A 24365-nucleotide genomic window follows, 5' to 3' on the forward strand; every position below is an offset into this window, starting at 1 on the left:
GTATATGATGCGTAAAGACTGGTTATGAATAGGCAGACTGGTAGGTAAAGTAAGCGGCAGCGAACAATATCGAGTCATTAGCGTAAAGAATAAGTCAGAGGTTCTAAACAGTTTACTGGATAGTAATACGATCGAGAATATTATATACAAGCAAATGCGAGTCGCTGGGCAAAACAGCAACGAAACATATGGTAGTGAAATGTAGTATATATTGTTGAAATAGACTAAATAATTTTGTTTAAATCACTTTCTTTCGTGATAGTGAATACGTGGGAAGTTTCATTTCTTCTGATATGTATTTTACAGAACTTGACCCATACATATAAATAGTTTTTTTCCTTAGCAAGCGACTTTGCCCTTGTGAGTAACACTTTTGAATCTGGCGTCAAGTGATCGTTGATGTACACTCGCTGCTTATTACCCTGGAACCCGATATCGCCTGCTGTCAACGTTTTCTTCGCACGCGCCGCTGCCAAAAACTCCTCCTTAATGTATCTATTTATAAAAGTTATAATAATAGATTTGTCTTTGGAGTTGTAGGTCGGTATCCTGGCAATGTAATTAATTTGAGATTTCGGGAAGGCATATCCCACCGCAGCACTCAAAGCCTCTGCAATAGAAAAGAGGTTTTCGTTGTCCTTGACAGGCACGCCTTTCACCTCCACATTATTGAGACGCAACCATTGATCCCTGGCCCGAAGATCTTTTCTAAGGGAAACAACTTCAACCAGAGTAGAGTTCAGATCCACTTGCGTTTTCTGTAGCTCTGGGATTTGCTTTTCGATGGCAGTCAGCCTCACATTATGCTCGTCGTGCTTAGCCCCGTTGAATTCGCAGGAATCCTTCAGCTCAGCTAACTCGCGTTTAATATTTTTTATCTCATCAATTAGTGAAGGGAGTCCAGCGAGTTGCTCCTTAAGACCTCGGATTTCCATCAGTATTGTATCTAAGGAGGAAGAAGCGGTGCTAGTGGTCGGCGTAGGTGTCAGTGGCGGTCCCAGCGATGGTGATGGTGCCGGGGACGTAATTTTGCACTGGGGACATTTCCACTGGGATCTTCTATCCGATCCTAGTTTGCGGTAACCTGCCTCCGTAATTTGAGCACAGCCAAAATCGAGATGCCTCTTACACGTACTACACTGCACACCATCATTAAAGGCTACCTTACAAGAAGCGCACTGCATAGTTTCTTTTTATTTATATTTTCAAACAAAAAAGGTTGTTAACCACGGGGTATAGTGTGCACCACCGATATACGCGTGTTTCCGATGCAAGTGCTCATAGCGGACTGATAGGTATATCACAATATTGACACATCATTTCACATTTACGTTTTTGATGGGATTCGTAGTCTTATTCCTTATTCTATGCCATCAGGCATATAAGATCAGAGTACAGGAAAGAACAATTTGAAAAAGGAAAGCAGCCAGTGTGCTTACTATTAAAGAGATTTTACAACAGGAACTTTCCCACTTTCGGAACATTCCCACGACCGGCACATTGCTGATCGCTATCATTGCATTAGCATTGCTCCATATTTGAAGCGCCAAGGTGATCTTCGGACCAAATCGCTCTTAATACGATACTGATATTGTATTGTGTTCTGCTTTCTTGAAAGGTGACACCTTGAAGAAATGCGAGCTTGCGGCCTATTAGAAGGCATTTGCGAATTATTTATTATATTTTGTTTATTGTTCTAACGCGGTAGTAATCCTGTAAGTAAAAAGGCAGAAGAGTAGGTTCATAATATTAAAGCGTATTTAGGAGAATATTGTCCAGATTAAATAATCGTTTTTCTTCATCATTAAGTTCTAACGACTTCTGTGGTCCAGTAGTTGAGCGTTGGGCTCACGATGTCCCGGTTTCGAATCCCGGTGGGGACATAATAATATCACAAAAAACACTTTGTGTACCCTAGTTTGGTTATAACATTACAGCCTGTCCGAAAGTAAGATGATCTGTGCTTCGGAAGGCACGTTAAGCCGTTGGTCTCGGTAACTACTTACTGATGTAAGTAAGTAGTCGTTACATGAGTCATGTCAGAGGCCTTTGGCGGTTCAATAATAACCCTGACACTAGGGTTGTTGAGGTTGGTAATTCAACTCACAAGCCACACGATAGAAGAAGAATCATTAAATTCTGATTACTAAAGAAAGACAGATCTAAAACTAACGAAAAAAATTTCTATTTTACTTATCAATGAATTTTAATCAAGAAAAACGCAATAATAAGTCCGACATTTTGTCATGTTTTTCTATGACGTTACGTTGTTCTTTTTCATACAAATTCCATAGTAATTTCGTGTTTTGACGTTTAGTAAAAAGTAACTGATTTGACTAGTTGGAAACTACCCTTTTCCGATGCAGTTGTGCCAACCACCAATCGCAATTTTGCAGCTGGCTTCCTTGGTTTAATAGTTCTATGTCTTTATTCTACTATGGTCAATTTTAGGTGATTGTAATAACCACTTTAACATTCAAGTAATAGCTTAATAGTTCAGTTTCGCACGTTATAAATTAATGTTCGCATATACAAAACCGGTCAAACAGGAAGCGTTTCGGTAAAAATACTTACCGCATTTGATAGTTATACTTCTATGCATGTTTCGAACTAAACCGATAAATTGTATCAAGGACTCAGGTAATTTACTATGTCGGCATATTTTTGTTGAATACAAGTTTGGATACTTTACGATCATTGAATAGATGGATTTTTAATTCGTCTCTTGTAACATCTATTAATTATCATTGGCTCCGATTCCTGCAGACACCTCCTAATTTTACTTTAAGTTATATCTGTCATTTTCTTATCCACCGTCAAGGAAAGGGACGGGTGATTCACAGCTCTTAATTTTAGGTAGAATGAGTAAATGAATGAATAACCCGGGTGAATCTAAAAGGTATCGCGCTGGTATGCAAACCATTTGACGTGTGCTGTCAACATAATTCTGTCGGGTTATTGGCCAATGTAAAATTTTTAGAGGGTTGTTTTAGATTTGTGCTTAAAATTGACGTGTGTTCCATAAATTTTATGCTTGTCGAATACCCGTCCCTTTCTTTATCGGCGGATAAGAAAATGACAGATATAACTTAAAATAAAATTAGGTGGTGTTTACAGGAATTAGCACCATTATCGATCTTAAAAGCATCCGTGGTCTAGTGGTTAGAGCATTGGGCTCACGATCTGGAGGTTCCATAGGAGGTTTGGTAAGGACTAAACAAAGGAGTCTCACAAAGTGATTTGGAGAGTGTCCCCATCGGGAATCGAACCCCCAGACCACATTGCAGGCTTGAATCACCTGATTGCCTGAAAAAAAAATGATGATTCCGTGCTTCGGTGGGCACGTTAAGCTGATGGTCCCGGTGCAGGGGAGCAGCGTGGTGGGGTATGCTTCATACCCCCTCCGGTTGATTGAGGGGAGGCCCGTGCCCAGCAGTGCGACGTATTAGGCTGTTTATGTTATAATGAAAACACATAATAACGGGTTCTTACCGCGTTTAAAATGGGGATATGAGACTCCCGATATTTCGACACTGTTGCAAGTGCCATGATCACGGGATGACTGACTTTGGTGCGAGTTCAGATGGTTCCGAACATTCCGATATCAAAAACATAAACAAGCGGCAAAGAAAGAGGGTAGACAGATATGTCTGCCCGTAGAAAATTATGGATCTACCTACTCCACTCCAATCTCATCAGTCATCTCGTGATCATGGCACTTGCAACAGTGTCGAAATATCGGGAGTCTCATATCCCCATTTTAAACGCGGTAAGAACTCGTTATTATGTGTTTTAAATCTGTTAATAACCACGTAAACTTAAAACAATGCATTATCCATCTTAGAACTTATTATCGAAAGTTGCCGAAAATTTAATCCGTACCAGCTCTGTTCGGCAACGTGGCTTACGTGGTTCGAATACCGACACGGGCTCTAAACCGTTGAATTCGACTTTATGACTTTGAATATGCTAACTTAAGTAGTCAAATCAGTTACTTTTTACTAAACGTCAGAACACGAAATTACTATGGAATTTGTATGAAAAAGCACTGAGACGTCATAGAAAAACGTGATAATAAGTATTATTACATTCATTTAGATCTGTTTTTATATAGTAATCAGAATTTCATGATTTGTCTTCACCCTCGGTCACGAGCATTAATATGTATACACTTTGGTACCATGTCACATTAACTTTTTTGACAAATTGAACTGTAAGTCTCACTAAATGTCAAATATGTTAGTGCGACAGAGTCCTAAGGTGGGTACATTATATTGCTCATGACTGCACATGACCCAATTCATGTTTGGATTATAGATAATAGATATCACGTGGTCTAAAGGTTTTGTGTCCGGTTAATGGCAATATAGGCTCGCCCTCTATTGTCGAGTGACGAGGTGGCGAGTAGTGGGGCCATACCCACTACACACGTCTGCCTACTCCTTTGGGCATACATGCGATGCTATTTTGTGAGTGTGGTGAGACGGGATACCAACCTTATCAACCCTGGTGTCAGGGTTATTATTGAGCTGCCAAATGCCCCTGACATGGCTCATATAACGTCTACACACTTACATCAGTAAGTAGCAACCGGGGTCGAAGCACGGGACATGTTACTTTCGGACAATCAGGTGATCAGTCTGTAATGTCCTAACCAAATTATGGATCACAAAGTAATTTTTGTTATGTGTCCCGGAGTCGAACCCGGGGCCTCCGGATCATGAACTCAGCGCTCAACCACAGGACCACAGAGATCGTTATTTTGGGTTATGAAAATTATCTTAATGGCTTGTGGCTCTTCCCAGCCCGTTAATGTACATCATGAAAAGAAAATAAAGAAAAAGAAAAAAGTTATTTATTTCAACAAAAAGGTACAATCATTGCCAAGTGTAACGGCCTTCTGTTAAGTGAACAACACCTGTGTTAGAAGACCGCGCTCTTCAATATCGATTACTAATCGTACCAATACAAAAGCTTAAAGAAATAAGTAACTTATGATTAGTAATAAAAATATATTTGTTTATTTTATTTGTTTAGCCTAAAGTGTTCAGTTGAGAGTGGTAGAGTGTCAAGTGTGTGATAATTATGAATATTATGTAACTACAGTGTTTTTATTGATCATTATTATCCTCAGTAATTTTTCCTAAGAGTTTCTGTATGTTGTATGTTTATAGATATTAAGGTATCTATGGATACTTTGCAATAATGGACTACATTTTTTATATGTTTCGTAAGACACGGAAGGCAATGATCACTTATCTCGATTAGTTATTAAAACGTTTGCCATTTTATATGGTGTTATTAAATTAATTGCATGAGAAAGAAATGATATTATGAATGGTGAGTCATTGAGACTTAGAATTATTAACTTTATAAACAAAGAGTTGCTATATATATTTATAATGTATATATACTGGGATTGAGAAATAATATGCTGTATATTGAACATTATATCTATTATGATAATAATTTAAGAATCTTCGAGGAATAAACGAGAGAAAAAAAATAGATTTTCCAATATTTATATTTATTGGATTTTTATTTTGCAATTATTATAAGTTATAACAAAGCTAACAGAAATAACAGTAAAATAAAATGTACAAAGACGTATATAACATTGTTTAAAACTAGCTCAATAGTGAGATCTAAGAAAGACTAAAAAAAAAAATTGCAACAAAAGAAAAAAGAGAAGGGTACTAATTAATAAATAAGGGTCGTTTGGTCCGTGGGGTAGTCTTTGGTGAGATGTCTTTACCAGGCAGCGCCATATCCGCCATAGCCGCCGAGGCCGCCGACGCCGGCAAGGCCGCCATAGAGGGAAGAGGCACCGTATGCCCCATAACCGGCGTGGCCGCCATAGAGACCGCCATAGTTAGCGTATGAGTGGGGAGCGTACGCGCCGCTGTACGCCAAGGGGGAGTGTCCGGAGTAACCGCCGTGGGCTACAGTTGTGGAATACGCGGAGACGGCAGGGGTGTGGGCATAGGAGAGGGGAGCGGCATGGGATGCGTAGGCCAGGGGAGAGGCGTGGGCGCTGTACGCCAACGGAGCGGCGTGGGCGGCATAACCAGCACCATATCCGTACGCTGCGGGAGCAGGATGGATCCCATATGCAGGGTCCTTCCTCACGACAGCGTTGAAGCCAGTATGGGGATGCGACGAGTAGTCGACTACTCTCTTAGTTCCGTCAGACTCCAGCAGCGAGTATTGGCCGACCACGGTGTCTCCGACACGTTTCTCGTGCTGGCTCTTCACGTCGCCAGTGTTGGGGTCTGATACGCCGTAAGAGAAGCTAGAGACGCCACCGCTAGCGTGAGCGGACGCGGCGATTAGAGCGAATAGGGCTACCTGTAATAGAGATATAGGGTTTAGCTAACAACATAGTTGCCAACAAGTCAATAACAGTTGACTAGACCATTATAGCTGGCGATACAGTTCACCATCTATCACGTTGGTCTAATAGAGAGCTTGGAGAGGTGTGGGTACTTAGTTCATCTTGCGATGGATGTACATCTGCCCACCCTTTGGGATACCTCTAGTTGTGAGCTTATATTATGAGAAAAAAAAAAGTTTTTATCTCGAGCTCCTCCGTGCTTCGGAAGGCACGTTAAGCCGTGGGTCCCGGCTGCATTAGCAGTCGTTAATAACCATCAATCCGCACTGAGCCCGCGTGATGGTTTAAAGCCCGATCTCCCTATCCATCCATAGGGAAGGCCCGTGCCCCAGCAGTGGGGACGTTAATGGGCTGAGGATGATGATTGTTCATGAGATGTTACAGTACTTACTTCTATTCACATTTCCGAATACAAACATAATGCTGGTTATATTAAAGGTTTAAGGGCTTATGAATGAGAGACTTTTCAGACTTCGTTCCCAAAATAATATAGATGGCGCTGTTCAGATTTAACGTGATAATTACCTATTTTCTAGGGGGTTAAAGTGGCCACGTCGAAGCAATTCATCTAAGAAAGTAATTTTGCTATTTATTTTGACATTTGTTTGCATTGCGCACTTACTTTTATACAAATGTCATATTGCAATATTGCTTTCTTATGGTGGCCATACACCATCCTTCCTATCGTCCAATCGGCATGACGCGATCGATTGGATCAAATCGAATTGACCGTATGTGGGCGTGGATTGTGCCGTCAAATAGATTGGACATCGATCGCGTCATGCCGATTGGACGATAGGAAGGATGGTGTATGGCCACCATTAGATGAATTGCTTCGATGTGGCCATTTTAACCCCCCTGCACTTAAGATGAATTAATAACTCATTGTGCAAGCCCGATATCGGGGTATGAACCAATGTTCGGGTACATAAAATTTCAAAAATTCAATGTAATGGCATAAGCATATATAAAAATAATTGTTGCTTGATATTTGGATCATATTATGAATACAATTGTTTTGCTATCTATATTGCTTCTTTTTATTGTGATCAGAATAATAATGGGTGGAAGATGTAATTGTGCCTGGGTGTAATATAAAAAGTCATAAATTTATACCCAAAAACAAAGATAAAACATGCATATTATGTCTGTTATCCATGAAATTAGAAGGAAAATATTTACAGCGCTATCTATATTTTTTGAGGAACGCCTGGAAACTTCCTCGTTAGTAAGAAGGTACTTATTTCTTGACAAAGGATAGCAGTGAGAAATTTCAAAGGTTTATAAATTGTTAAGCTATTAATATATTAATTAGTGGGTTGTAACTCTTCTAGGCACATCATCTTGACTGCAAGGCGGTGTTATTCTAAATATTATTTTTTAAATACTTAAGTAAATGTCTTATGACAGAGTGTATTTAATAAGATAAACTAAGTCATAGTTAAAAAGAATGAAAAATATAAGCAGTAAGTAAGTAGTTGGAAGATATGAAGTGTCCGATGCAAAACAATGCTTAGTAAATTAATGCTAATTAAAGGCTATTTACCTTGAAAAACATTTTGTGTTGTTCTAATTTGCTGTTTGCGATGCAACTGATGATTTTACGAACCAATTACGCCTTTATATACTAAGTTACCTTAATATTAAAATTCATACGTGTAATATTATCGCAATCTTTAACAGGAAACGTTAGAATTTGACGGCCTACGTACTTACGGAAACCCCTTTCATTTTATTCATTATTCATTTTAAATTGCCATTTGAACCTTAGCCGTGATGTACGTTAAGTGGGACGAGGTAAAACTTTTAGTTTAGGTTTCTTAGTCAATACAGGGTAAAATTATCTAGGTGTTCATACATAAGTAAATAAAAAAATACATTTTTATTTCCACACTTAACAAATTCAAATTCAAAAATATCTTTATTCAGTAGGTAACATAGTTACACTTTGAATCGTCAATTTTTACATAACGAACGTCTTATCCGCCTTAAACTACTGCAGCTTCTCACAACCTGTATAGCCGGGGAAAAGAAACTGCAAGAAAAACCTCGGCACAGGGCCCTAGACGTTCTTTAAAAAAAATAAAAATAAACATAAAATATTGATATACAATTGAGTAATTTAGCTGCCTAATATCAGTTCTCAGACAGTTAATCCCATGCATTCATATCTTCTAAATAATCACTAACTTTATAATAACCTTTTTTGTAAAGTTTTTGTTTAACTACTTTCTTAAAGCAGTTGAAAGGCAAATTCTGAATGTCAATGGGAATAACAAATTAGAGACCCCCCACACTAGCGTGTTTCGAGCGTCGTCGTCGTGTCAATGTCGTGGCCAGATCTTAGAATTGATCATTTCACGAAATAGAATATCGTTCGTTGGCCACATCATGATGTAGTTTGGCCAGATCAATGGACACAAAACGTTTAACGATATGACCATTGGTCATTCATTTAGTTCGTCATTGACCAACTAAATGCATGATTACTTCATGATATGGCCAAACGTTGGCAATCACATCGTATAATTAGTAACATTATCTACCGGTAGTGGCGCTGATGTCGATTATATTTAAAACTTGATTGATGTAATAATCGATGAATCGATGTCATTGTACAATTTTCCATATCGATTAGGTAATTTTTTTAAGACATTAATCGACTACTTATTCTCATTTTTATAGCATGGACACCACCTACATTAACGATATGGCTAAACGTTGGTTGAAATATCACTAAACGTTGACGTTTCAACGATATGGTCAACTTAAGTTGGCTATTTGAAATGGTCGAACACATCATGAAATGACCAATTCTATGATTTGGCCACGACATCGACACGACGTCTACGCGCATTCGGCAGCCGGCCAGCGCTGGCGTCGCGTCGCCGCGGCGTCGATGTCGCGTAGACATTACGCTGAGGCGGCCACGACGACGTCGCACGAAAGACGCTAGTGTGGGGGGTCTCTTACATATTATAGACAATTACATCGACAGTTTATATAATTTTGATGGTGTCTATTTAAATGCAGAAGAAGGTAACCCTGTCTCTCAAACTAGGGGACCTGTATCTTGAGAGACAGAACGACAAAACGTTATTGATTCAGCTTCGTAGAATCTTGGGCAGAATAAATGCGGCTTGGTAGTGCGGTGGGGAAGAAGGGATCACTTCAAATCGAAGGTAGATAATTATATTTATAATATTTATAATAATATTTATTTATTTATAATTATAGTTAATTAAATGTTAAATGACAAAAATAACTTACAATCTATAACTGATATGGCCAATTTATACAAAAGAAATCTAAGACTACCTCTACAAAATTACAAATTAAACATTAATAGGTAGGTAGGTAGATAAGAAGTTAGAACACCTCGATGAGCCAAATACTTCTCAAAGTAGTTATCAGTTCCGTTGCATGTCATGAAAGCCGGAGCAGTTACCCTTAACTGCTGGGCCCTCCCAGTCTCCGGTTGCAGAATCAGAATTTGTTTTTTTTTACCCCACTGGGGAGCACCCGTTGACGTCACTATACCTGAAGTTGCTCTACTTTATTATTCCAAACATTCGGTAAAGGCAGAAGCAAAAGTAAACTTAATGCTCGCGAAATAGGATCTGGAATTTCAATTCCAAAGTTTGTAGGTAACTAATTTGTTGTCGGCAACCGAATCCCAACTAATTTCTCGCGGGTAGCGCAACCATGGTGTCCTAGTGAGATGAGCATTATGCTCAATGCAAGTTTGAGTCAAGGGTCATTTAAGTATTCTAAGCAAATACCATAGTGCTTCAGTTTTTAGGAATTGACCGCTTACTCTTGTTTAACGTAAGAAATTATAAGATAATAGGTTTCTGTTTGTAAATACGAGTATTATTATGCTTAACTAGGCCATAAACAGAACATAACATAAACAGCCTATATACGTCCTATTGCTGGGCACAGGCCTCTCCTCAATCAACCGGAGGGGGTATGGAGCATACTCCACCACGCTGCTCCACTGCGGGTTGGTGGAGGTATTTTTACGGCTAATAGCCAGGACCAACTGCTTAACGTGCCCTCCGAAGCACGGAATCACTTAACTGGGAAGTGGAGAAAATTGTTATTCCAAAATTGTACACCTTGGGAACATCACAGATTTTGAATAGAGGTAAATTGTAATCTAGTAATTTTATTTACACTATAAACAAAACAGTTACAGAACAAAATTATGAAATAAAACAAAAATTGTAGGTATAGTCTTTCTCTCGGTTTTCATGTTGATGACATAATTATAATCCTTTAATACTTTACCGTTCAGAGGGTGGTTCTGCCAGATATCTGTCCGGTACTGGTCGATAGAGAATCGCTACGGGTATGCGACCCCGAACTGCTCTAGCTACTACTGTCACCTCCCTCTTCCTCCTGTGGCAGTAGTATCCTTTTCCCCCTTCCTCACCACTCCTATTACGGATGTCTCCCGTTAAGATCGACCGATGATCCCGATCGGTCACAAAACCTAGCTTGCTAGCTTTCGGTCCGCGGCGTTAGAGGCCTTGCTAATGCTGATGCCGTTCCTACCGCTCTCCGATCGTAGCGGCTCCCCGTTCCATTGGATACAGGGCGGTAGGGGCAAGAGTGCACCTGTGTTCGCGCGCACACTGTCAAACCATTGTTCCGTGCACTATAATATTTCCTGCGCAAATGGCTCGGCTTCTGGCTCGGCGGCTTTAATACTGTTGAATAAATTTGCATGGGTTGTTTTTCCTGCTTGCCTGTGCTTAGCATACGCTTGGCACATCAGAAGAGTATTGTAGAGTACACCTTTTGTATACTGCCATGATTTGGCTCGCCAACACGCCATCACTCTGTACAGGCAGACCGTCCTGCATTGACTGACTGTTCGTCTTGCTCTGTATTCAGATGACGTAAGCGCCCGAGACAAGGATAGCAATATCAAAGCAAGTATTATATGTGTAAAGTGTGGCTAGGTATGCCACCCTGGTGCATTTTTATACATTTTGAGTACAGAATTTGTAAAAGGTTTGAACTTTGGGCAGCACTAATTTTAACACGATAATGTCACATTACTATTATATTCAGTGACAGTACTGATGTTTGTGCATACGTTTAGGTCATTGTACGAATATTTAATGACGAGAGCAAACGAAGTTGGGCTCACAATCTGGAGGTCCTGGGTTCGATTCCCGGTGGGGACATATCACAAAAATTACTTTGTGGTCCCTAGTTTGGTTAGGACATTACAGGCTAATTCACCTGATTGGCAGAATGTAAGATGATCCGTGCTTCGGAAGGCACGTTGAGCCGTTGGTCCCGGTTACTACTTATTGATGTAAGTAAGTATTCGTTACATGAGCCATGTCAGGGGCCTTTGGCGGCTCAATAGTAACCCTGACTCCAGGTTTGATGAGATTGGTACTCTAACTAACAACCCACAAGATAGATGAACAAACAACAAGAAAATTTCTATAAGTACCTGAGAACTTTCACCCTTCAAACAGAGACAAATCTATTAATGCGGTCAAGTTCTATTGCAATTGTATTGAACGAAGTGAAAAGATAAGATTGTCGCGACATAGACATGATGTCGTCTTGGCAATATTTTCGCGATGTCGCGGGAACAAATTATTAGGTACTTACTTACTACGTTAGCACGTATTTTATTTCAAAATTATTATGATCTGTATAAAAAAATATATGAATTCGATGTTTTGTTCGTTTTGTACCATATTATAAAAAAGGCTTCCATAACTAGCCATAAATCTTCAGAAACATGCGATTGATGAAACTACTATCTATAATTGAAGATATACGATGCTTTGACAGAACGACGAGTAAGTAGGTAAAGAAACTAAAGTTAATTTAAAATTATATCATTGTATTCATTTATTATTAGTAAATTTCAGTTCATTACAATTCGTCTATGGTTTCAGCCAGTCATTCACCATTCCGCACCGTAGTTGAGACCGTGACCGGCGAGATTACCATGAGCTAGACCAGTATAGGCAGCGGCTCCATGTGCCAGAGGAGCGCCATAGGCGGCAGCGGCCAGAGGAGCGCCATACGCGCCGAGACCAGCGCTATAACCTCCATATCCAAGACCAGCTCCGATTCCGGCGTAACCAGCTCCAGCATATCCGGCACGGTGAGCAGGGTAGCGGTTGAAGTTAGCGTAGGAAACAGCGCGGCCTGCGAGTCCTGTGGCATAATGGGCGCCGGCGTAACCACCGAGAGGAGCGGCGAGACCACTGTGGGCTAACGGGGCTGCGAGGGGAGCGTGGGCGAGAGGGGTGGCAGCAGCGAGAGGAGCGGCGATTCCATGCGCCAGAGGAGTGGCTAGCGCTCCGTGGGCTAAGGGCGCAGCGAGACCCGCCTTAGCGAGACCAGCACCGGCATATGCTCCACTGTATGCCGCAGGAGAAGGATGGACGCCGTAAGGAGGGTCTTTACGGACGACAGCGTTGAATCCAGTGTTGGGATGCGACTCGTAGTCCACCGTGCGCTTGGTGCCGTCAGGGTCGACCAGAGAGTACTGGCCCACGACGGAGTCTCCGACACGTTTCTCGTGCTGGCTCTTCACGTCGCCAGTGTTGGGGTCCGTCACTCCGTACGAGTATGAGTAGCTGCCACCGCTGGCGCAAGCCGCAGACACACATGCGACGAGGATTATGAACTGGAAAAGGAAGTTTACAGATAAGCATTTGGATGCTTTTTTGGTCGTAAAAACATAATATGATTTTACCAAGGTAGGTGCAGTGTATTGTGAGTGATTCAGTTTAATATTACAGATTATTAATTTAGTAAAAAATTGCATTCCGTGTGGAAATTAAGTCCTATTAACGTGCTGTATCTTATAATGATCTGTGAGCACCACCAAGGAAACAAATAGGAATCATCACTTCTTTGCTATTGTTATTTCAGTAGACCCGTTACGTTGTATTTTTTTTTAAATAGTATTTTTACCTTAGCTGCCATTTTCGGAAGTGTGGTATGTTGTTCGAGCCGAACTCTGGACTGACTTACCCCAATATCAGTTACTATTTATATTCATGAGTGCCTCACTGCGTTAGATATTGCTTAACTTTATTCAGTTAGCTTTAAAAAATGCAATTCTCAAAGTCATAATTCATTTTATGAAACTTAATTAGGCATACATAATGCCTTGTTCTATGATTAAGTCAGTTAATTCATCTTACTTTTTCCGCCAATCAGGTGATTCAAGCTTGCAAAGACCTTACCAAACAAAGGACAGTCTCACAAAGTTATTTTACTAATACATAAATTCTATGTTTAATCAATTTGCCTAATCCATTGGAGTGGCTGCCTTAATTTATGTGTAAACGTCAGAATGAAAATTCGGTTCTCTAGTAAATCATAAAGATCATAAAACCATTTCGTCTTCCGCTCAGCAATAAAACATTTCACGATGTAATCCGACTATTCTTCATCATAAACCGAGACGGTTATACGAAGATAAACGTACTTACATGTGCAACGGTCATAATTAGCTTGTCTAAACAAGTGTTTCGGTAACGTGTGCATACAAATCTTCTCATTATAACCCCCGAAAATACAATGCACCAGTTCTACACTGAATATAAATAGCAAACGAGATTAGGGATGAATCAGTTCAGAGTTTAACTCGACTGAAACACCACATACTAACAAAAATGGCAGCTAAGGTAAAACACATTGGCAATAGCAGTAGAAAGACTCTCCCCCTATTTCATGTGATGTACTATACACGTCTTCCTATCCCTTCAGGAATACAGGCGTGTTGTTATGTGTTATAAAACATTGGACAAAATCTCATATTTCCACTTGGGAATTCATTTATGATAGCGAAATGAGCTGTATTTGACGTCATGAATAATCCTAATTAAATGTACTTATTATTTTTTTGTCTAAGTAGTAGGTCGCTATTTGAGTGACCAATTGCTTTGAATAGATTTATAGAATAGAGTAATAGATTTTATGTCTTAGCTCTGATCAGCCCAATCGTTCTTACGAAACAATGCAAGCAATACTTATTTATTTTTCCAGTTCATAATCCTCGCTGCATGCGTGGCCGCGGCTCGTGCCAGCGGTGGCAGCTACTCATACTCGTACGGAGTGACGGACCCCAACACTGGCGACGTGAAGAGCCAGCACGAGAAACGTGTCGGAGACTCCGTCGTGGGCCAGTACTCTCTAGTCGACCCTGACGGCACTAAGCGCACTGTGGACTACCAGTCGCATCCCAGCACTGGATTCAACGCTGTCGTCCGTAAAGACCCTCCTTACGGCGTCCATCCTTCTCCTGCGGCTTACAGTGGAGCATACGCCGGTGCTGGTCTCGCTAAGGCGGGTCTCGCTGCGCCCTTAGCCCACGGAGCGCTAGCCACTCCTCTGGCGCATGGAATCGCCGCTCCTCTCGCTGTTGCCACCCCTCTCGCCCACGCTCCCCTCGCAGCCCCGTTAGCCCACAGTGGTCTCGCCGCTCCTCTCGGTGGTTACGCCGGCGCCCCCTATGCCACAGGACTCGCAGGCCGCGCCGTCTCCTACGCTAACTTCAATCGCTACCCTGCTCACCGTGCCGGATATGCTGGAGCTGGTTACGCAGGAATCGGAGCTGGTCTTGGATATGGAGGTTATGGCGCTGGTCTCGGCGCGTATGGCGCTCCTCTGGCTGCTGCCGGCTATGGCGCTCCTCTGGCCCATGGAGCCGCTGCCTACACTGGTCTAGCTCATGGTAATCTCGCTGCTCATGGTCTCAAATTCGGTGCAAAATGGTGAATAGCTCCCTTAAGCTAGGCAGCCTTAGACGAATTATAACGAAACGAAATAAATAATTTAAATAAATGATTGTAAATGATAAAGTCGTTTCTTTAAATAAGTACCTTTGTTAAAAATATTTTTTACAACATGAATGTATCGTACTATCTATATCGTATCATATTTAATTTGATATTCATTTGTTTAATTTATTTTGTAAATATACACGTTTGTGATTTGAATTTAGAATCTTCCCATTTGGTATTAGTAGCAGTGGCTTACGTTGTCTGTACACGTAAGTTCAATAAGTATTATGACATCAAAGTCTACAGCTATTTCATAGCAGAGTTTTCTATTATAATATTTCGCTAAATATTATCGGTTTGTTATTAAGAGAATGCGTGATTTTTGTTTTATTTTAGTTCTGTGCAATAAAGTATATTTGATTTGATTTGATTTAGATCGTAGTATCACGGGTTCGAATTCCGAGTCTAAACCACTGAATTCGACTTTTTGACATTGAATTTATGTTAGGTAATTTATATCACGTGGTTCCCAGGATTTGTGCCCAGTTAATAGCAAAAAGCTCGGCCTTATCGTATAGGACTTGAATATACACATCTGCCTACCCCTTCTGGGATACAGGCGTGGTTTTATGTTATAATATTATAAATTATTGAATACGAGAAAAATTATGAATCAATGTCAAAATTGTCCCCTTTGATGATTACAGTTTCCGGTTCTTCTTCTACCGTGTGGGTTGTGAGGTGAATTACCAACCTCACCAACACTGGTTCATAGTGCATGAGTCGAATCCCTCAGTAGTACCGGGTTCTTGAACCGATCGGCGATTCAAGGTTGACTGTTTTACTCTAGCTATTTGTTCTTGCTATTTTTGTAACAGTTTTGGTTAAATGTAGTTGAGTATTTAAAGTTTTAAATTGGCATGCGTAAATAAAGTATCCGTCGCAGCGATATTTTGTTTTCTTTTTAAAATTATTTTCAATTCTTTAGCGATGGAAAATTCCACTTGATATTAACTCAGAATCAGAATAATGAGCTGAATCATCCCTCTCAGTATTCGTTACGATGTCACTTACATCCCGTACAAGTACGTACAGGTAGCCATACAAATACGCGTAGGTGTTAATGACGCCGTAACAAATACTGAGGGGTTGATTCAGACTATGATTCTGAGTTGATTTCAAATGGAATTTTCCGTTGGAAATTTCATGAAATTTTGTGTTTACTGTACAGATTTTCCTTCGTTTAACCTTCTAACTTCATGCATCTTTATCTTTATTTTGGGTATAATTCTTCTTCTTCTATCGTGTGGATTGTGAGGTGAATTACCAACCCCATCAACCCTGGTGCCAGGGTTATTGCAGAATCGCCATACGCCCCTGACATGACTCATGTAACGACTACGTACTTACATCAGTAAGTAATAACCGGGACCAACGGCTTAACGTGCCTTCCGAAGCACGGATCTTTTTACTTTTTGGACAATCAGATGATCAGCCTGTAATGTCCTAACCAAACTAGGGATCACAAAGTGTTTTTTGTGATTTGTCCCCACCGGGATTCGAACCCGGGACATCCGGATTGTGAGCTCAACGCTCAACCACTAGACCACGGAGGCCGTCAGGCCGTTGGGTATAATGATGATCCTTTTTACATTGTATTTTAGAATAATGATTTACCCAAGTAATGAGAAAATAAGTAATTATCACATTAAAGGTGTACAACGTCACATATATATTACTTTTGGTGAACGTTGCCTGGAAAGCCCCTCATTTCGAGCTATTAAGTACATTACGTGCGGTGCGGGCCAGCTCCAACAGCGTCCTGATGATGATTGCATCCAGACTGGACTGCCCTTTTCTTCGGCATTGCTGTGACAGACACCTCTCTGTGCCAGTGCCGGAAAGGCGCTTCTAAATGGATTTTATTATTATATTTATTTTTAACTCAATATTAATTAGTTTTTCATTTTAATAAATATGTTTTTAATTTTAAGCTTTGATTTTAATAATTTTTAACTTTATTTTATTATTATTATTTTTAATTTTAATATATTGGACATAATTATATCTTACAATATGGGTGCCTACCTGAAATAAATGCATTTTATTTTATTTTATTTAATACTGGTATTTTTCCTTGTTGAATGCTTTGTATGAACGTAATCTTTACTGGGATTTGGTTTTGTGTGCTGTTGTCAAACAAAGATCAATAGATAGATCAATCGTGTGGGCTTTCATAATAAATATTCATAAGGAAAAATACGTAATTAATCAATACATTGCATTAATTTATTGAATTGCCAGCTTGAATAACTCAATCTAGTGAAATTACGGAAAGTAAGTGAATGATTTGCTACAAGCCTCAAAATTGCTTAATTACTTACAAAGTGTAATTATCAAGTTTATTAAGTAGGCACTTATATTAATTGAACAGTGAAATGTACTTCAATATGAAAAAGCGACGTAACAGGATGTCGTCAAAGTAATAATTAAAAAACGTATATTTTAACAAAAGTTTTATTTATTTACACATTGTTCATCACAGCTTTATATGTCATTGAGTATTTGTTGGGTCAAATAAATTATTTTACTATTTACTTATTTACCAGGCGAGTCCGTGGGCTCCGTAACCGTGGGCTCCGTAACCGTGGGCGGCATAGCCGAGACCGTGAGCACCGAGGCCGAGACCGTGAGCGCCGAGGCCGAGACCGTGGGATCCGTAGGCGACGGCACCATGACCAAGACCAGCACCGTAGGCGAGGGGAGCGGCGTGCGCGGCGTAGCTCAAAGGAGCAGCGTGCGCGGCGTAGCTCAGAGGAGCGGCGTGCGCGGCGTAGGCGAGGGGAGCAGCGTGGGCCAGGGGAGCGGCGTGAGCGACCACGGGAGCGGCGTGAGCGACCACGGGAGCGGCGTGGGCGAGGACGGGGGCGTGCACGAGGGCGGGGTCCTTGCGCACGACGGCGTTAAAGCCGGAGTGAGCATCAGCGGCGTAGTCGACGGTGCGCTTCGTGCCGTCGGAGTCGAGGAGCGAGTACTGGCCCACTACGGAGTCCCCGACGCGGGTCTCGTGCTGGCTCTTGACGTCGCCGGTGTGGGGGTCGGACACGCCGTACGAGAAGCTGGTGTAGTCTCCGCCAGCGTGCGCGCACGCCACCAACATAGCGACAACGACGAACTATAGGAAAGGAAAGACAAATTGAGTTAGATGATTAATAATTTCACTATTTTTTAATGTGTGATTTCTAGCTAAACCCCACTGCTGCAGTAGTTTCTGGAGTCAAATCGGTGACCGTTTAGGCTCCGTCATAAGGCAAATTCCATAAAGAAAACTTCCGCTCAATTAAACTTTAGAACTTGTCACAAAACTAGTCACTTTTGAAATATTTTTTTAAATGCACTGTTCGAAATGGGTGTAATTACACTATGGACTCTTGTATATAAGTAAATTACACTATGTAACTGCAAGGTAATAAATAATTACCTTAGCTGCCATTTTGACGTTTGTTTTAGTTGCACAGTGAACTGCGAATGATTAATCTCGATTTTGTTTGTCTTTTATATGAGTCCTGCACAATCGTTTCACGCTAATAATAGGAAGTAAAAGACATATTACACGTTCTAGGTCACTCAGAGCGAGGGTTTTTTAGGAGTTCAATTTCGTCAGTGAACGAGTAATGCGGAACTTCAATGCTCGACGGCTGACCGCTCCAATCGGTATAATGTACTTATATTTCATCCGTAATATAAATATAATATTATTACTTGATACAAAGGAAACAATTAAATGCATTGCACAAATCGAACCCAACCACGTTTTCCGTTTCTAACAAAAATATTCGCAACCTTGAGACAGTTAGATGTTAGCGCAGATAAAATAATGATGTTACAATGTTTTTAGTCAAATTGCTATTTGTGTTAATTGGACGATTTAAATTATAATCAGGCATGATTTTAATGCGTTCAACTACATTATGACAAAATACGATATGTAATATTACCTAGGTAACATTATTTTGTAGGTGCAAATGTTTTTTGGTTAAAGTAATGTTATTGCGCAACAAAATAATCAAATTACAAAATATTTTAGGGGTCATAAAAATTATACGTAAAGTTAAAAAATCATAAACTTTTATTTACAGACCAATTATTTACAAAAATATGCGGAGATATGTCAGGATTTAGTAGTAGCGAGCATAGGGGTAGGCACCGAATTTGTAGGGGTAAGCTCCGTAGGAGTAGGGGTAGGCGCCGTAGGGGAAAGCGCGGACGATGGGGGCGATGGGGGCGATGGGTGCGATAGGGGCGATGGGAGCGATGGGGGCGATGGGGGCGGCGATGAGAGCAGGGTCCTTGCGCACAGCGGCGTTGAAGCCCCCGGCGCCGGCGGCGTAGTCCACGGTGCGGCGCGTGCCGTCCGACTCCAGCAGCGAGTACTGGCCGACCACATTGTCACCGGCGCGGCTCTCCGTCTGGTGCTTGAAGTCGCCGGTGTAGGGGTCGGCCACGCCGTACGAGAACGCAGACAGATCGGAGGCGGCGGCCACAGCCACAAAGGCGAGGAATACGACGAACTAGAAGGAAGAATTTCGTAAGTGAAAAGACTATATTGGGATCAAAAGTACTGTCATGATATTTTACGGTCGTATTTCAAGATAATTTATTGTCACCAAGTCTTGATTGAGGTTGGTCATTATCCATCACTGCTGATCGAAAGTGATAATTGGATTTGGTTCGACAGTGTAGATTTATGACAACAAGCTTAAAGTTATCTATTTTAATATTAGTCTAAATATTTACCTTCGCAACCATTTTGTAGTTTGTTGTTTTGGTAGTTGTGACTACGTCGTAAGATCCTGTGAATCTGATGCTATCCTCCCAGATTCAGTGCCTTTATATATCGCCCAAGACTACTCCAGTTTTATCTCGAGCAACTTGTTTGAGAAGAAATTCAGGAAATAAGTCTAAAAGTCAAGTTCGTGCGAGGGCGATGCTCCCAAGAAAGGTTTCAAGTTCTACATGTTGATATAAATAACAATAGGTGGTCTATATTTAGCATCGTTACATGGAGCATTATGTCTTTATTGATTGCCTTCGTAAATATGTTTAAAAACCTTACAGGGACGCAATTTGGATGCAAATTAGGCTATTTTTGGCTGAGCTGTTTTAATTTATTACGGTTGCCCTAAATATAATTTCAACAGTGAATTTAAGGTCTTTCGACTTGAAAAGTATTATTAGTAAGGGAGATTTAGCACAGTAGGGTATTAAATATATAATACCCTACTAAAAAAATACTACTAAAATAGTAGTAAATAGTACTATTAAAAATAGTAATCGAACTCATTACCGATTCGATTACTATTTTTTTCAGTTGGAGGTACTTAATATTTATTTTTCTTTCTGGTTGCAGTTAGCTCTGATGATCGTCAAAAGTCTTAACGATTGTTATGGACTATTTGTCCGGCCAAGTAGTTAATGCCATCTGCGGCAAATCTACAATAAGTCACGTCAAAAAAAAAGTTATGGACAATTTATCGTTCTAAGACTATTTATTCTGTTTTGGGCGTTAATTATAATGACACATAGGTCGGTTTGGGTGGGTTTTATATTTATATTGCTTGAGTAGTTTATTTCTGTGCTGTATGTAAATATTTTGTTTGTTGTGTGAATAAATTTATTTGTTATTAGCAGTCACAAATAGGTAGGTAATAAATTACTTCCATATTTTTTATCATACCTTTATTTCAATTTACGAGTACAAAATTATAAATAAGTATACAACTAATAGGTTATATAATACAAATGGCATTGCATTTCTTGGACATTACTAAGTCTTTCCCTCAATAGTAATCATTTGTGCCGAAGGTTATCTGGTACGGTCACCAATTACCTCTTATTATCATTCTGTAGTGCACTTCAAGTCTATTCCTAAGCTAGTCCGAAGCATTGAAGTAAAATATAAATGCAAACAAGATAGAGTATCAATCGGTGTCCGTTTTCCGTCGCGTTCAATTGGATCCTTAGTATATAGTGTATCGATACACAGATGACAGAGAAGTCTTTCTACATTTGTTTATTGACAGAGAAGGTCATGTTAACTCATAAAAGGCGTTATGTTTTTAATATACGAGGTGACTTTAGTATCGTACTTTACATGACGCCTATTTTATGTCTCTACTTTAAGACACTCAAAAAAATCATCTTGGAGTGTTGGATGTTCCAAAATTTGAGTAGATACCTAACATTTGTCTCTTTGCTGCTTGAAAATGGCTTTAGAAGTATTTTCCTTTTTATTTCAAATACTTATCCTCGTTTATATTAATACCAAATTCCTTTTAAAGTAGGCTATGTCATAGTGGTGAGACATACTGAGTAGGTATATCTATTTTATCATTCCGTGGTTATATATAACTAAAGGACTTCCTTTATGTTCCTTCCTCTTCGTATCTATCACCTGCGATAAAAGTAGCTTAATTCCAGGGATGACCAACGCGATGAGTGTTGATGGTCTGAATGACAGACGTCCTGGACACAGCAAAAGGTTCTGGCGTCGAAAGAACTTGAGGTTGAGGTATTTGTGGCCATTGAGGTGTACCATTATCATCTCTATCACCTGATCTGTCTACGTCGTTCCTATCATTGTTGACTGTAGCTCGGAAGCCCCTTAGGTCATCGGCTCTGTAATCAACGGTCCTTCGTATTCCATCAGGCTGAAGAAGTGAGTACTGGCCAGTTACCGTGCCTCCGTGACGGGTTTCCTGTTGGTTTTTCATGTCTCCAGTGTTGTGATCGTTGACGTTGTAGGAAAAAGCGTAGTTCGAGTCGTCGTGTGGAATCACAATGGGAACGTGAATCGGTAGTTGGTGGATTACCATGCACGTAGCTGACAGGACCAACGCGGAAATTATGGACAGCTGGAAAGAAAAAGTTATAAATTCTTGAACTGGCTCGCCACTCACTCAAAAAATGCCTTACCTAAGTGCTTATTGATAATGATGTACGGTATCTATTGCAGCATAGAAATACACAAAATATGAACAACGCTCAGATCTATTGACATGTGCAAACTCAGAAGTGCCACATTGAATCAATTCACCTAAAAATTCGATATGGCAATTTGATTTTGTGCATATAAAAGTAAGTGCGCAGTGTCAACAAATGTCAAGTTAATAGCAATATTGATTTTTTTTAGGTGAATTGCTTCAATCTGGCCTTTTTAACCCCTCTGAACTTGTCTTTGTAAATTGATAAGTTGTGTAGTTTCCCTATCACCATACTTCTCTACTAGGGAATGATAAAGGTAAAACATGTTTAAAATCTCGAAAACTCAGATAGCATTCGCAATACTTTCTCCATCTACATAAATTCATCATCTCCCTTGCATTATCCCGTTTTTCACAGGGTCCGTTTACCTAATCTGAAGATTTGACAAGTCCGGTATTTTACAGAAGCGACTGCCTATCTGACCTTCCAACCCGCGAAGGGAAAACCAGCCCAATACAGGTTAGGTCACAATCGAAACGTATTTCTCGGGAATGTGGGTTTCCTCACGATGTTTTCGTACACCGCTGAGCACGTGATAATCATTTATGATCCAAACATAAATTCGAAAACAAATAATATAAATCCAGAAACAAATAATGATAAGGCATCCCGTATTTAACCACGACCTTTGAGGGTAAAGTATCTAGAATCTACAACCAATATCAAAAAGTTTTGAGCAAATAGGTTTATTATATTTATAAGACTGGGAAAACCTAAATGCAATTACGATGACAGGGAAACTAGTGCAATCTAATAAAACCCTTGCTACACTGTTGTGAAGGCTGAATGAGTAATATTATAAACTAGACCAACCTTCTGAATCATGTTGTTTGAGTCTAAAACCCGTCCTTTGACTACACGAATACTTAATGAAATATAAGTGTCAATGCGAGTCCTGCTATTTATATTCAAACTATAGGAAACTGATATCGGAATGTGCAATACAAGTATCAAATTTTGTGGGAAACGGAAAGGAAATAGAGCATTTTATACAAAATCGATATCTATTCGTAACACTTTAGTAACGTAGAGTACATATTAGAGACACGTTTAACAGACATACGCATCATTTTTTTCGGTATAAATGATGACCCTGGTTACCATAACAAGTTGCTGTATTATCCCGATCAAAATAAAGAGAAGTAATAAAGATACCTAGCAACATAATTCTATACATATCTTTAATTATCTAAATATCAAGCATCAATTATTTTTGAACATGCCTTTGCCAATACATTATATTTTAGGATAATTCTCACGTTAAAGTTGTACAGTGCCATATATATCTTTTTTTGGGAAACGTGGCCTTTTGGATTTTTCTTTTTGTTACCTCCAGAGCATAGAGATGCACGTTACTGGATAATATGGCCGTTAGTAAGACGTACCTATTATGCAAAAATATATTTGCCGAATAATATAAAAACGTTGAAGATATTAGCCTCAATTCCTGCAGACACCTCCTAATTTTATTTTAAGTTAAAAGGAAAGGGACGGGAGATTAACAACTGTTAATTTTAAAATCAATGAATAACCCGGGTGAATTAAATATATCTCTGATATGCAACCCGTTTCATGTGTGCTGTCATCTTAAATCTGTCGAGTTATTGACCAATGTAAAAAATTTAGAGGGTTGTTTTAGATTTCTGCCTAAAATTGTATTCCATAATTTTTACGCCTGTCGATTATACGTCCCTTTTCGTTTCGGCGGATAAGAAAATGACAGGTATAACTTAAAATAAAATCAGGTGGTGTGTACTGGAATCGGGGCCATTGGTTTGTTACATACCACTTAACAATATCGTTTACGGCTGCGGTCCGTTCAAATGGCAAATAAAATGACTGTAATTGAAATTCGACTCACAAAGTCTTTGATTATACTTAGCACCTTGAAACTAATAAACAAATAAGGGCATTTGTATGCTGTCCTCGTTTTAAATATCGAACTGTAGTGAATACGGGTGGGCCCCTTTGGTTTTTTTTTAAAGTGAAAAATATTTGCTGTTTTTTGTTTTTCTTTTCTGCCACGTAGGTACTTCTTCTCTCGTATAGGTTGTAAGGCCAGTGACCGACGTTTGAACCGCTAATGACCCCTGACATGGCTCATATAACGACTAAATACTTACTTTTGTTCGGAGTACGGATCATCC

The 24365-nt window shown here is 39.9% G+C and overlaps 5 protein-coding genes across 5 annotated transcripts; 1 reads left to right on the forward strand and 4 right to left on the reverse strand.

Annotated features, from left to right (window-relative positions):
• Positions 1 to 5751: 5751 nt before the first annotated feature.
• LOC126366648 (larval/pupal rigid cuticle protein 66-like) lies at positions 5752 to 7952 on the reverse strand. The gene is made up of 2 exons (XM_050009847.1): positions 7941 to 7952; positions 5752 to 6348 (listed from the first exon to the last, which is right to left on the reverse strand). The coding sequence occupies exons 1-2, from the start codon at positions 7950 to 7952 to the stop codon at positions 5752 to 5754; spliced, it is 609 nt and encodes a 202-aa protein (XP_049865804.1).
• Positions 7953 to 12335: 4383 nt separating this feature from the next.
• Positions 12336 to 13369, reverse strand: LOC126366655 (larval/pupal rigid cuticle protein 66-like). The gene is made up of 3 exons (XM_050009860.1): positions 13358 to 13369; positions 12641 to 13067; positions 12336 to 12481 (listed from the first exon to the last, which is right to left on the reverse strand). Exons 1-3 carry the CDS (start codon positions 13367 to 13369, stop codon positions 12336 to 12338), a joined length of 585 nt encoding a protein of 194 aa, XP_049865817.1.
• A 666-nt stretch (positions 13370 to 14035) lies between these two features.
• LOC126381341 (cuticle protein 19.8-like) lies at positions 14036 to 15170 on the forward strand. The gene is made up of 2 exons (XM_050030857.1): positions 14036 to 14076; positions 14438 to 15170. Exons 1-2 carry the CDS (start codon positions 14065 to 14067, stop codon positions 15167 to 15169), a joined length of 744 nt encoding a protein of 247 aa, XP_049886814.1. The 5' UTR covers positions 14036 to 14064; the 3' UTR covers position 15170.
• A 2501-nt stretch (positions 15171 to 17671) lies between these two features.
• Positions 17672 to 18691, reverse strand: LOC126381567 (larval/pupal rigid cuticle protein 66-like). Its single transcript, XM_050031060.1, has 2 exons — positions 18656 to 18691; positions 17672 to 18349 (listed from the first exon to the last, which is right to left on the reverse strand). The coding sequence occupies exons 1-2, from the start codon at positions 18665 to 18667 to the stop codon at positions 17777 to 17779; spliced, it is 585 nt and encodes a 194-aa protein (XP_049887017.1). The 5' UTR covers positions 18668 to 18691; the 3' UTR covers positions 17672 to 17776.
• Positions 18692 to 19352: 661 nt separating this feature from the next.
• Positions 19353 to 20024, reverse strand: LOC126366664 (larval/pupal rigid cuticle protein 66-like). The gene is made up of 2 exons (XM_050009872.1): positions 19972 to 20024; positions 19353 to 19745 (listed from the first exon to the last, which is right to left on the reverse strand). The coding sequence occupies exons 1-2, from the start codon at positions 19981 to 19983 to the stop codon at positions 19353 to 19355; spliced, it is 405 nt and encodes a 134-aa protein (XP_049865829.1). The 5' UTR covers positions 19984 to 20024.
• Between the last annotated feature and the right edge of the window lie 4341 nt (positions 20025 to 24365).

Source organism: Pectinophora gossypiella, chromosome 1 (genome assembly GCF_024362695.1).
Source record: "Pectinophora gossypiella chromosome 1, ilPecGoss1.1, whole genome shotgun sequence".
NCBI lineage: Eukaryota > Metazoa > Arthropoda > Insecta > Lepidoptera > Gelechiidae > Pectinophora > Pectinophora gossypiella.